The sequence below is a fragment of the Vigna angularis genome, chromosome 10, assembly GCF_016808095.1.
Source record: "Vigna angularis cultivar LongXiaoDou No.4 chromosome 10, ASM1680809v1, whole genome shotgun sequence".
Lineage (NCBI taxonomy): Eukaryota > Viridiplantae > Streptophyta > Magnoliopsida > Fabales > Fabaceae > Vigna > Vigna angularis.
In genome coordinates, this window is record NC_068979.1 from 25,279,553 (window position 1) to 25,292,970 (window position 13,418).

The 13,418-nt window shown below is 31.4% G+C and overlaps 1 protein-coding gene across 1 annotated transcript; it reads left to right on the forward strand.

Annotated features, from left to right (window-relative positions):
* The first annotated feature begins 1,964 nt into the window (after positions 1-1,964).
* LOC108334653 (ACT domain-containing protein ACR4) lies at positions 1,965-6,019 on the forward strand. Its single transcript, XM_017570548.2, has 8 exons — positions 1,965-2,466; positions 3,257-3,341; positions 3,472-3,517; positions 3,669-3,783; positions 3,889-3,956; positions 4,043-4,633; positions 4,763-4,867; positions 5,412-6,019. Exons 1-8 carry the CDS (start codon positions 2,463-2,465, stop codon positions 5,751-5,753), a joined length of 1,356 nt encoding a protein of 451 aa, XP_017426037.1. The 5' UTR covers positions 1,965-2,462; the 3' UTR covers positions 5,754-6,019.
* Positions 6,020-13,418: the final 7,399 nt, after the last annotated feature.

Here is a 13,418-nt window from a genome sequence, read left to right on the forward strand (position 1 = left end):
TTGTTATAATCTTTTTTATTGTAATGTAATCTCCTTTAATTATCTTCCAAATAATCCAATATCTTTAAAATATATTTGATTGTCGTGGAGATCTAAAAATATTTGAGAAGATATATACTAGATTAAAAAAGATTTGGTAAATATTATCTTTTGATATTTATTGATATAGTTAAATAAGGTAATTATTTAACAATATCAAATAAAATATCTTAAGATATATTTTTCTTAAATTATTTTAATCATAAAAATTTATCGATTATCAAAGTCCTTTTAGTAGAAAAAAAAATAGATAAAACCGCAAGATCCAATTTTTGTTGCACCTTCCTTCTTCTTGCCTAGCCAAATTTTTTCACCTTTTCATGCTATGCTTGGATTGACTTCTTGTGGTCTTGATTATTTTCTATTCTTGGATTTATATTTAAGGTGTCATGAAAATTTAACCAATTTATTTCTACACCTTCAATGAGCTCAACTTAGTTGCAGTTGCACTAACACATCTCAAAATATCCAAAGAACATTTATGCAACTAAAAAGTTATTTTTATGATGTTTTTGTATGTCATGCTAAATAAACCTAATTATAACAAATCCTAATTAAAATATTCTATTAAAGTACAAAAACCAATTAAGAATCTAATATTAAAGCCAAATGAGCACGTAAATATACACTCATCACTTAGCATTGTGTTTATAGTAAGCAACATAAATATTGATTAATGAAGGCAACACACAACGAAAGGCATATTCGACTATGTCCATTGTAATTGTTGGCGTCCTTCAAGTTTTTCATTATTAACAAGTGCACAATATTTCTTTTTTCCATCATTAATTATTACTTAAGGATGACTTGGATATTCACAATGAAGGAAAAATTCTAGAGCCTTCAATCACTTTAAGCATTAGACAATGTTCACGCAAAGCTAAACTAGTAGAAGTTGGCATTTAATATTTAAGCAAGTTTTATATAGTTGATTTGGTGCTCCCAACCACTTGGATTTGATAATGAATATGTTGAAGAGTTAATCATGTAATTAATCTTGTATTGAGTTGTAATTCTTAGGAATATGGTTTGGTTGAGTGTAGGCTCGATGTTTGTGAAAAACAAGTCAAATACACAATAAAAATGAGTTGAATTGTTTATTAAATTTTTTGAAAGATGCATATGATGAAGTGTAAACAAACACACGTTTTTAAGGCAACAAATGATTTGTCAAAACTTTATTTTTTACAAGGCTATCCTTATTTTGTTAGGATAAATTTAATAACATGTAATTTAACTGAGCTTAAATAGAAGAAGGATTTATACTGGAGATTTTTATATCGATTCATTTGTTCAAGCAGACTAAGTCCAATTTTTAATCAATCGATCAAGTTTTGCTAGGCAGACTAATGCTACAAAGATACTACAAAGTATTATTTGAGTATGGGCACACGGGTGTCCGTCCTGCCATACATAACCTTTCACAATAATGAGTGATTACGGGCACATGGACGTCCGCCCTTTAATACCTAACCCTTCCCAACAGTAAGTAGAAAGGTAGTTTCTTGGGTCTCATACGGTAATGTTGGCGGCCGATCCGTTTGGCAGTCCAATGACGTGGATGTCCTTCCGTATGGCGTCCGGTCTCTGCTGGTACACATTACATTAATAATACACGAATTATTCTATTCTAAGTAACGTCATGAAATAAATTTATTTTTATACTTTTGACAACCTATTTCAAATATTTATTTTACAGAACAATTTTAAGAAATTAGAACTCAACTCAATCAAACAGTTAAACTAAATCCACTATTTATTCATTCATTCGCGTCACACATGTTCATTCATCGTTACGTGCACTCTAGCAGGACCCCCTAAAAACAACCCGCCTTGCTAACATGCACCGGGGCTCTTTTGTCTTCCCCTCTACACTTTTTGGCGAAATAATATAAAATTATAAATAGCGACACATAATACTGTTTTCCAATAGTAACAGAAACGGGTAAGAGAAAGAGAGAAGGTGACAGACAGAGAGAAAGAAAGAAAAAAAAAAAAGGAAAGAGAGTTTGCGATTTTTTTGGGTACTTTTCGGATTTGCAGGTTTTGGAGCATCGTGTCGGGGAGGTTCTGATTTTATTAGAGGGGTCTTTTTTTTTCATTTTTCTGGTTAATAATTTTTTATATTGAAAAAAAAAACTATTATTTTACTGTTATGACAATTTATAATTACTTAAATTACTTTTCTTTCCAAAGTTATAGAGAGAAGATTGAAGGTGCGGGTGTGAGATCCCTGTGGGGTGTTCATATTATTATATTCATATAAACACGCTCATATTTATGCGTATTATTATTATATATATGTACTGTTTGTTGCTTCGTACCAACAACAAATCCGCAGAGCCACTTTGTTTGCAAGAGAGAGAATCTACGAAATTTTGGTGTGGTGTTGTGTGGCAGATCACGAATTCTCAGAAACTGCAATGGGTAGGTCGTGTTCGTGGTGTTGTTTTTTTTTTTTCTTTTGATTTGTTATGGGTTTCTCGTGCTTTGTTCTTGGAATCTTGTTTCTTTGTTTTGGGCATTCTGAAGTTTTGTTCTTTTTTGTTTTTGTTTCCCTCCCTTTTTTTGCTTTCTGGGTTTTGTGAATCTCTATGTTTGTTTTGGGGGAGAGGAATTGTGTCTGCAATTGGGTGGCAAGATATGTTGTTTACAATTCTGTGTTTTCTGTTTTGTTGTGAAATTTTAAGGCTTTTGCTCTGAGTAACCAATTAGTTGAACTGTGTTGATTTGGGGCGAGTATTTACTTCTTCTTCTTTGTTTCCATAATCTACGAGCTTTCTCTCTCTCTCTGACTAAGAGGTGTGTGTGGTGGATTATTGTTCACATGGTTTCATTGTCCTAATGGGTTCTGTTTTGTGATTCCTTCTTTTAGCATATTAACAGCTAATCATACAGCACGAGGCTTATTCGTACCAAACGACTTTTTTGGGTTCTGGTTTTCTTCATTGCTCGGTTATTCTTTTGTGTTTATTCATCTCTTTACCACTGGCCACTCTCTTTTACCCACCTCAGCCTCTTGTCCCCAGCTCTTATACTCTTTCTCTCTCTCTCACACTGTGCTGTGTTTTAGTATTTTGCAAAGAGGTTTTTTCCATCATTGTCTTCTTTCTCTCTCTGTATATATTTATTGGTCTTGCTTTTGATTCTCATTGGCTATGGGGGTTCTGTTATTGCCATGTTTCGTCATCTGATTGGTTTGTTTTCTCTCTCATAGCTTTTATGTCGGAGGTCAACATGAGCTTCTCTCACTACATGGATGATGAATACGAGAAACTCTTCCGGAGAATGAACCCTCCCAGGTACCAATTTTCACTTCCCATTTGATGAAAGAAAATAAGTCTTCGACTTTGGAAAACAAAGGGAAAAGGATAGAGAATTTAAATGATTCCGTCTTCACATATTTGTCCACATGTTGTCTTGTCTTGTCAGGGTTGTAATCGATAATGAATCCTGCAAGAATGCCACTGTTATACGGGTATGTCTATGCCTATTTCTCCTTTTTAAATGTTTTCTAGTTCTTCTTCCCTTTCTGGACTGCAATTCATGCTTCTATGATTGAAGAACTTTTGCCTGGTTTGATAAAACTTTTATTTGATGGGTTGTTGAAAGTGAATTTAATTTTGCAGGTTGATAGTGCAAACAAGCATGGAATACTTCTTGAAGTTGTACAGATCCTCACTGATCTAAACCTCATCATAACCAAGGCTTACATATCTTCTGATGGTGGATGGTTCATGGATGGTAATAATTTTCTTTGATATTAATTCATTTCTATTACAAATACATTGTTAACCATAAGTTCTGGATGGGGGTTGAAAAATCGAGTAATTTATTTTATTGTACCAGTTTTTAATGTTACTGGACAAGATGGAAACAAGGTTACTGACGAGGCCATTTTGGATTACATTAGAAAGGTGGGTGTCTCATTTGGTGAACTTTATCTTCTCTGCCTTTATCTAACAATCACTGACCATGTGTTTGGTGGCATGTATGTTTTTAGTCTCTCGGTCCCGAATCTTGTGTTACTTCTCCCATTAGATCTGTTGGGGTTGAGCAAACAATGGACCACACAGCAATTGAGCTTATGGGAAGTGATAGGCCAGGATTGCTTTCAGAAGTCAGTGCTGTTTTGACCAACCTCAAATGCAATATAGTGAATGCAGAGGTGTGGACTCACAACACCCGGGCAGCCGCTGTAATGCACGTGACAGATGAAGAAACCGGGTCAGCTATCACTGACCCTAAGAGGCTCTCTATGATCAAGGAACTTCTATGCAATGTGCTTGGTGGTGGCAACAAGAAGAGGGGAGCTAAAACTGTTGTCACAGATGAAGTCACACACACTGAGAGAAGGCTTCACCAAATGATGTTTGCTGATAGGGATTATGAACGAGATAATGATGATGGCTTTGATGAGAAGCAAAGACCAAATGTGAATGTTGTGAATTGGTCTGACAATGATTATTCAGTAGTAACTATTCAGTGTAAGGACAGGCCAAAGCTTCTCTTCGACACAGTTTGTACTTTGACAGACATGGAGTATGTGGTTTTTCATGCAAATATCGATGCTGAGGGGCCGGAAGCATATCAGGTATATCAGATTTACCACTTTGTTCTCAACGTACACACATGTACACGACGTGAGATTCCATTTGTTGCTTGGTGCTAGATGTTGGTCTTTTAAGAACATTAGCTAAATATTTTATGGTTGCTTGTTCAGGAATATTACATCAAGCATATTGACGGGTCCCCTGTGAAATCAGATGCAGAAAGACAAAGAGTGATACAATGTCTTGCAGCTGCAATTGAGAGAAGAGTTTCTGACGTGAGTAGTTTAATGTTACTGAATTTGAGCTTTCTTGATTTATATTTCCACACGTAATTCCTACAGCCATGTTTTTCATTGTTGTGCTTGCCTGTGAGGCCTTATTTTGTCTGTGCAGTGATTTATTCTTAATCTTCTCCCAAACTTCAAGCTGAACTGTGACCCTTGTATTTTTTATATCATGTGATTAGTAGTGGTCCAAGATTAGTTGAAATGCAGTTGGTGGACTTTGACTACAGTTGTTATGTCCCACAACCAAATTGATTTTCTTATTGGGGGTTGAAATAGACTTGTTCAACTAGATTTCTTTTTCGTTTGGTTAATAATAAGTATGCTAATTTGAGTATCTGTCACATTATTCTTGGCTCTACAAGAACTTAAGTAAAATTTCAGGAAACAAACAGTAGCCTTTCATATTTTTATATTATTGATTAGTATCCTTTGCTCTATAGTTCTCCTTAATCTTCATTCTTTGCTCTACTGTTTTGTTGGTCTCCTATTATATTATATGACTATTAATTTGTTATTTTTGATCCTGATTCAGGGTTTGAAGCTAGAACTCTGCACCACCGACAGAGTTGGACTTCTATCTGATGTCACGCGTATCTTCAGAGAGAATAGCCTCACAGTTACAAGGGCAGAAGTGTCCACAAAAGGAGGCAAAGCTGTTAACACTTTCTATGTTCGCGGGGCATCTGGTTTCCCTGTTGATTTGAAGACCATAGAATCCATTAGGCAAACAATAGGAAACACAATCCTTAAAGTAAAGGGTAGCCCTTCAGAGATCAAATCTGTTCCTCAGGATTCTCCCTCCAGATCCCTGTTTAGTGGTCTTTTCAAGTCCAGATCTTTTGTTAACTTTGGCTTGGTTAAGTCCTATTCTTGAGAAAGCCATCACACATGCCCATCTTTTCTTGTACAGTGAAAGAGGTGAAAGATGCAAAGGGCTTACTAGGAAGTGTGACACGACTTTAGTTTAGTGAAGTAGGAACACCATCATATCACACGCTAGAGAAAGTGGCTTGTAAATTCTCTACCCCTTCTTCTCCTTTATGTTTTTCCACTGTGGAATCTAATCACTTGGCTGTGTAACCTTGAAACAATTAGTTTCAAGCACATCATTTGTATATATTCATTCATTTTCTGGCACCAGTTATAATCCTCTCATCTTCCTTCTCTCTTACTTTTGTCTGCTTTCTATTTCTTCCATCTCATTGTGGCTGCTTAAGATTGGTTCCTAATAATATGGTTCCTTTAGTTAAAGTTTGATAAAATATCATTTAAACTTTTTTCAACAGCAAATTACTGGTTGAGCAAGTAACTTTTGAGTCAGAAATTTTCAACATAAAGTATAATGACCCAAATTTCGTCATAAACAAAATTATTCTTCAAATCTTTGCTCACAAGCCAAGGTTGTGGGAGAATCATACCTCCACATCATTGGCTGCTGCGATGGGTCTAATCTCTGATAATCTCAGCCATAATCTTTTTCTGCAAGTTTAGATTAAAATAATTTGAAATATCACCATCATCCTTTAAACCCTTTGGTCCTATTTGATGTGCAAAATCCTTGAAAGGATATGATAGAATTAGAAGATAAAATACAATGAAAAAGGACATGACATGGGAAATTACAGTGAAACACGCCTTGACTTGCGTCAGAAATGAGCAAAGTTGGATATGGCATATATGTAGTTAATTGTTTTTGTCCTTCCATTATTAACGTGAGAAATTTCCATGGCATAGCAAGGACCTATAGCTATGTTCTCATTCCATGTCTTATTGGACAGGAAATTCAATGGCGGCTAACTTTGTGCATAGTGTTGGCTACCAAATATTGAAGCGTATGCCAAATTTAAATGCCAATTTATTTTGCATCGCTGTCTGATTGAGACTTGCACTACTATGGGTTGGGTTAGGCTAGCAAAAAATACGTATCTTTTCTGACGTTCAACTTCTTCCCTCAATTATCATACAAACTCACTATAATGGTCAATCCAATTAGCCAGGATTAGGATTTAGAAATCAAAAAGTTTCTGCTGCTTTAATAATAAGCTATTTTTGTCGTCATCAAGAACTTTCTCACCATGCTATTTGCTCCATTTGAAATGGTCCACTACAAAACACTTCTTGCCCAATCCACACCCATTTGAATATTCCTTTTGACCAAACAGTGTCTCATACTAGTGCTTTGGCCTTTCAAAAGAAGCAAAAGAAATTGCCATATCAACAAAATATGTGTCTAAAAGGAAGAAAAAGCAAATAAAACAAACACATTTTCTTTTCTCTCTTCCTCTCTTTGGTTTATATTATTTTATTATTTATTTTTCTATTTTTAAGATCACACTCCCAAACACTGTGACCGGCACATCGTTATCCGAGGAGAGGCAACAGTTACATGGGGTGTTGCCACGTGGCCTTCTTTTCTCAATTAGAATGCTACGTAAGGTACAAAGATAGATAAGCTTCAAATAAAGTAAGACCAGAAACAGTTCTATTATAAAGATAAACATTTTGTGCATCTTTTAGTAGATTATTATCGTTTTTGACATGGTTCGAAGAACTTTAAGATGTTGTTTTCTTTTATGACGAATACTATACAGTTTAGGCTAAAGTGCTTGTGTTTATTTTCATATCCAGAATTTTTTCAAACAGTGTCAAGAATTACTGATTGGGATAAATGTATATCGGATGTTAGAACGTATTTAAATTCAAATTCGAGCGTATTCTAAATATTCAAGGATTGAGTTCGGTCTCAAACTAAGCATAATTTCATTTAAAAAATAATTACTTCCTTTAGTTTTTTTAGGTGTTTGTTTAAGCTTAAAATAATAAGAAGTAACAAGATTTTCTAAAATCTGCATAAAATAAAAGAAAATGTCTCGTTGACTTATTTTATAATCATTTGTTTCTTTTTTTTTTAAATATTCATTTATACAATTGTAAATAAACACGAATTCGCATGTATTTTATTTTTCTTTAAAAAAATAAGCACTGGATAAATTTATCTTTAATTTTCTCAATTATATAAGGATTATGTTCTGTACTTCTTTAGATTGAATCCTATCTTACTGAAATATATTTGTAACGTCCCATAAATATATATTTTTTATACATAAACGTTTCAACACACAATATTAATTTATAATTAATTATATATATAATATATATATATATATATATATATAAACAAGAAAAAACGTAAGATTTTATATTAAAGATGACATTGTAAACTCTTATATAGTAATTGGTGGTAAGTCTCTCCTTGAAAGACTAACATGTATCGCTGTGTCTGCATAGTATAATTTAAGAAATTCATCTAAGGGAAAGATAGTGAAAAATAAATATCTTGTTTTATTAATAACACCACTATTCAATACACACTAAACTCTATTAGAATAATTATCACATATATATCACATCAATCCCAGAATATTTCATTATTAAACTCAATTTTCACTAAATATTAAATTCCAAACCTTAAGCAAAACATTAAAAACATACCTATAAATTTATTAAATTATAATTGTATAATTAAAACCATTTAAATTTAAATAATGTAAACAAAAATAAGTTTTTTTCCCTTTTTTAGCAACATGCTTATAAAATTAAAATAGATTCAATGAAATTTTACCAATGAATACGATATTTGATAAGTGAAATTTAAATTTGTATAGCAGTTTTTCACAATTTTTTTAATTTACCATCATAGTGATTTTGTTAAGAAAAATTTCCAAATAATCTCATTTCAACTTTGTCTTAAATATGCTAAACCACCAAGTATATTATGAAGAAAATAAACCTAGATTTAAAAGTTGTGAAAACAATACACCTACTCCAATTCAACCTTCACAATAAATATGAGATATTAATTTCACATTCCTAACAAATAAAGATAGCAAAAATATTTGTATTTGATCTAAAAATAAAACTAAATAATTGATATATGGATATATTTATTACCTACAGGTAATATTTAGCATATATTTTAATACGTACGTAAAAGAGGGTCGAATACGGATATTATATTTCTTGTACTCGCGGATATCCTTTATCCGTAAAAAGTAAAAATAAAAATTTAATTTATATTTTATTAAATTTAATTTAATTAAAATTAGAATTAACTTAAATTTTTTTGTAAATATTTTTTAAGTAGATGTCCGAACAAATTTATTTTTGTTGTAGATCGAATAGCAAATAAATATTATCCATATCCAACTCCAATCATGGTTATCTCTACTGATAAACTTCAAATATCATATTTCAATCCATAAACAATTCAAATTCAACCAAATTTTACTTTTCAATAAATTCTTAATATATGTTTAACATTCCAGATGACTCAAAATTCATCAAAACTTCAAATATCATATTTCAATCCATAAACAATTTAAATTCAATCAAATTTTACTTTTCAATAAATTCTTAATATATGTTTAACATTCGGGATGACTCAAAATTTATATCAAAAATATACCTCCAAATCCATTCCATATAAAAAAAACAACTTAAAACTAAAACGAAATCTAAACCTCAATTCCTTGAAAAAAAAAACTATTGAATTTTAGTTCTGTAAGAGGTGTGACGAGAGGAAAGTTTCATGAAATAGTGATTCAACTTAAAAAAATTTAAAATCAAACCATACAAAACTAGATTAACTTATTGAAGCTTAAATCCACAAATTCTCATTTCTTCATAAACCATTTAATGTTAGTTTTAAAATTGACCTAAATACAAACCAGATAGAAAGTTTCTTGTCAGTTCTAAGAGATTTGACAGTGTAAGAGCGTTACAATATGTCATATTTATGTTTTCATCCTATTTTCTATAACCGTTAAAATTACACCCATCATAACAAATAATACTTTCTATAACAAGTAATGTTTCAAATGTCATAAAATGCATTATTTTTATAATGTTTAAGACAAGACCTGCCATAAAAAGTAATATATGAAAAGATGTTTTTCTTAAATTTTTGTGACATTTATTTCTCTACTTGTGCAACAAATACCCTACATCATACACACAATTTCCAAGAATGATTTTTAAATAAAATTTTGATGATCTAGTACATAAATAATTATAAGCTTTACTAAAAGTTAATATTCATATTGGTGATTAATATTTACATAATCAAATATTAATTTAAGAAGATATTGACATTTAAATATTTAACATAATTAAGAGTAAATATTAAGTGCTTTGTATTTAAGTTTTTATTTAATTGAGTTTCACTTTTTTTTAAAATAAAGTTTTTTTAAAATAGATTAAATTAGTAATTAAGTCTAACTACAACTAATACATATATTAAAATATTTTTATAAAATTTACCTATCAAATCACTCTATCTAAATATTAAAATTAATGTTATTTTATAATTTAAAATTTGAAAAATACCTATTTCAAATTTATATTTTTTTTACAATATTAAAAATATAAATGTTTAATATCATAATTATTGTAAGAATCAAGAAAATCGAGTATTAAGAATTGATATGGTATTTAAATAATAAGACCATGTTATTTTAATATTAAAATAACTAAAAATATAGATAAAAATTTCATTAAAGAGTCTCATTACTTAAAACATATACGATTTCTCTAAAACTCATTCTCCGAGTCTCTTCTACCCTCTCTCTTTGAGTTTTAACTGATAAGTCATCTCTTTGAAAATCAAAAAGTGCCTAGGTGATCAAGGTAGTAAGATCTTCATTTCCACCTGGTCGATTTTCTCAAAAGAGTAAGTTAGTTTCTACTTTTTTTTTTGAGTTGTACATTTCTTCCATGAATGTGAACAATTTTCTATCACATATGTCTTCCTAACTTTCTAGTATGTTCCCTGTTGATCAGTGGTTCTAACTGTATATCCTGATTATGATTTTGTGGTATGTAGGTACAAATAGAGTTCTCTGAGTTGAGGGAATGGTTTATGGTCTCTTAGAATTGTTTGATTTTTTTTTCAACAAGTAAGGGAAGCTAATTACCACCTTTTGATATTGATAATGTTTAGATCAATTGTGTTGCATGTTTAATTTGGTTTGAAATTGACAAATTAGTATATGAAATTGTTGAATGCGAGCTTGCTGAAATTTCTTTATTTTATAACCTAATTTCATGAAATTGAAGTTAATATATGTTGTCTGATATTGGAAGAGTCTTACTTTGTGTTCTTGTTAAATATTGCTTGTTTGATCACTTATGTTGATGTATTGGGGATTATAATTGGTTGAAATTTTGTTGTTCAGTCTTAATGTAGTGAAAGATGAGAGTTTTGGTTGGTTTCGGTCTAAAAGTGGGGGGTTTTGATAGGTGAATTTATAAATGAGTTGGTTTGGGAAGGAACTTGAGGTTTAGAGTCTGTTTTTGTGTTAGTTACAACTTATTTAGCCTTTTAGTTTAATAAAATATAATTTGTATTTAGTGAAATATAAGGTATGATGTTTTAGGTTGTAGGTTTGATCTTATGAACCTTGCTCCTGGTCAAATAAGCAAATTGGTATTCAATGTGAGTTATAAACATGTTTTTGAATAATTTCTAGTGTTAAGAATATCAATTTGGTCATTTGAATAGGTTTTGAGTGCATTTATATCAAGTTTAGAATTTTTTTTGTCATCTAATATAGCACTGAGCGGTCTTGTATGGCGTTAAGTGCAACAAAACTCGAGAGCCACTAAGCTTTAGGACGCTGAGCGCCACCCTAGGCATTGAGCGCCACCCTAGGCACTGAGTGCCACGAAGTTAGTGAGCTTTCTGACTTCCGTGCGCTCAAAGGTGGATTAAGGTGTTGAGTGTCACCTCTCTACTACTGGTCTAGGCTTTTATTTTGCTTAATTCGTTAGGCGAGTGACTTGTTGGCTAGGCGAGAGTCTAGTACTAAACATCTTTTTTGGGTTTTCCCTTTAATTAAGCTTTGTACACTTTAAAAAGTTATTTTCTTTTAGATTGTTTTACATAGATTAATCAAATAAGGGTGGATATTATATATGTTAATGATTGATGGATATGGGAATGTATGATGTTATTTCAAGTATGTTATGAAGGTAATAATGAATTATGGTTATTAGTATAATATCAATGCTTGGTGTAATTCAATGGACCTCGTGGTGAGGCTTCATGGTGGCGTTCATTAGTTAATTAATGTGGGGACTCTGTCTTGGAAGTTATCTTGACGCTCCAATAATCACTTTATCTCAAGTAGAGAAAGAGGGTTATGTGGTGAGGAGTACCAAGAGGTTATAGTCTATGGTTTGATTCTTTTGTCATAGGTGGTAGACAGACTATCCTTGTGTGGTAGCTTGGGTGGACAAGTTGTTCTACCACTACAAGTGAAAAACTTGCCATAGTCTGACACTAATACAATATATTTAGATGGTCATGTCTAGAGTTAATGTATGTATGCTTAATAATTGTCTGATTTACTTATGTTCAATTATTGTATTATTAAATCATTGGATAAATCAAGTAATAAAGTACATTCTGTCAATTGTCCTAAGAAATCAATTTCTTTTAAAAGTATATTTGTTAGCTTATTCTTCCTTGTTACCTTCATGCTTCACGTAATATTTTTTCTTTTCTTTTTTTCATTATCATTAATGTAAATATTCATGTAACCAGTTTCTCAAACGAATCATTTGCTTGTTAAATCATCTTAATTCACTCTCAATGGATTATATTTTAGCTATCTTTTCTAATAATGAATAGAATATGTTTTGATAACAATAAATTTTTATAGGTAAAAAATAAGTTATTGTTATTTGTTAGCTATTGATTTTTCTTTTAGTGCAAAAATCAATACACCAAAAAATTGCAAGCCATTAAAAGATAACAATGTTGTCAAGAATCAATTTGAATGTAGATTTGGGATTTGAGACATGTCATCAAGAGTTGCTTGCATAAAAGTACAAGCTGATCAACATCATCATAAATAAGAAAAAGATCACAATGCATGTAATCATAGAGATTATTACCATCAAAAGTCTACTGAAACTAAATCGGTTCTCTTGTGTTTGAAGGGGTGCATAAGTAGGAAGTTTCGAACAAGATACTCCATCAACCTTATGACTTCTTAAATCTTTGTTGTCCTTTAGTTGGAGCTTTTTTTTTTCTTCTATTGGGTTGACACTCAACCCAACTCTTTTGTTGATAGGAGGAGCTAGGTAGCTAAACCCATATCTCACATATGAGTTTTTTGTGATGACAACAAAAATGTTTAATAGTTTCTTGCACAACAATATGACAAAAATGTTGCTTGATTATATATGTGTATGTGCTTGAACTATCTGTGATGTGTATTCATTGTTTACAAATGAATCATTGTTTAAAACTCTTTGCACATTGCATATATGTATGAATTAATCGACTACACTGTTTGCATAATCAATTAAATTCATCAGATCTCGGTATATGCTTGACAGTGGCAAAACACCAAGTTTTAACCGATTACATTATTGGTATAATCGATTAAAACTTGTGGTTATGCCTGCACATGTTTAATGAGTGCATTGAGGTGTTTTTGAATGAAAAAGTTTTCAAAATGCTTAAGTATGAAGC

Bases quoted from the DNA above. Each gene is read 5' to 3' on its own strand.
- LOC108334653 (XM_017570548.2), top strand. The intron at 3,957-4,042 runs GTGGGTGTCTCA...GTATGTTTTTAG, and splicing joins TTTTGGATTACATTAGAAAG to TCTCTCGGTCCCGAATCTTG. The intron at 4,634-4,762 runs GTATATCAGATT...TTGCTTGTTCAG, and splicing joins AGGGGCCGGAAGCATATCAG to GAATATTACATCAAGCATAT.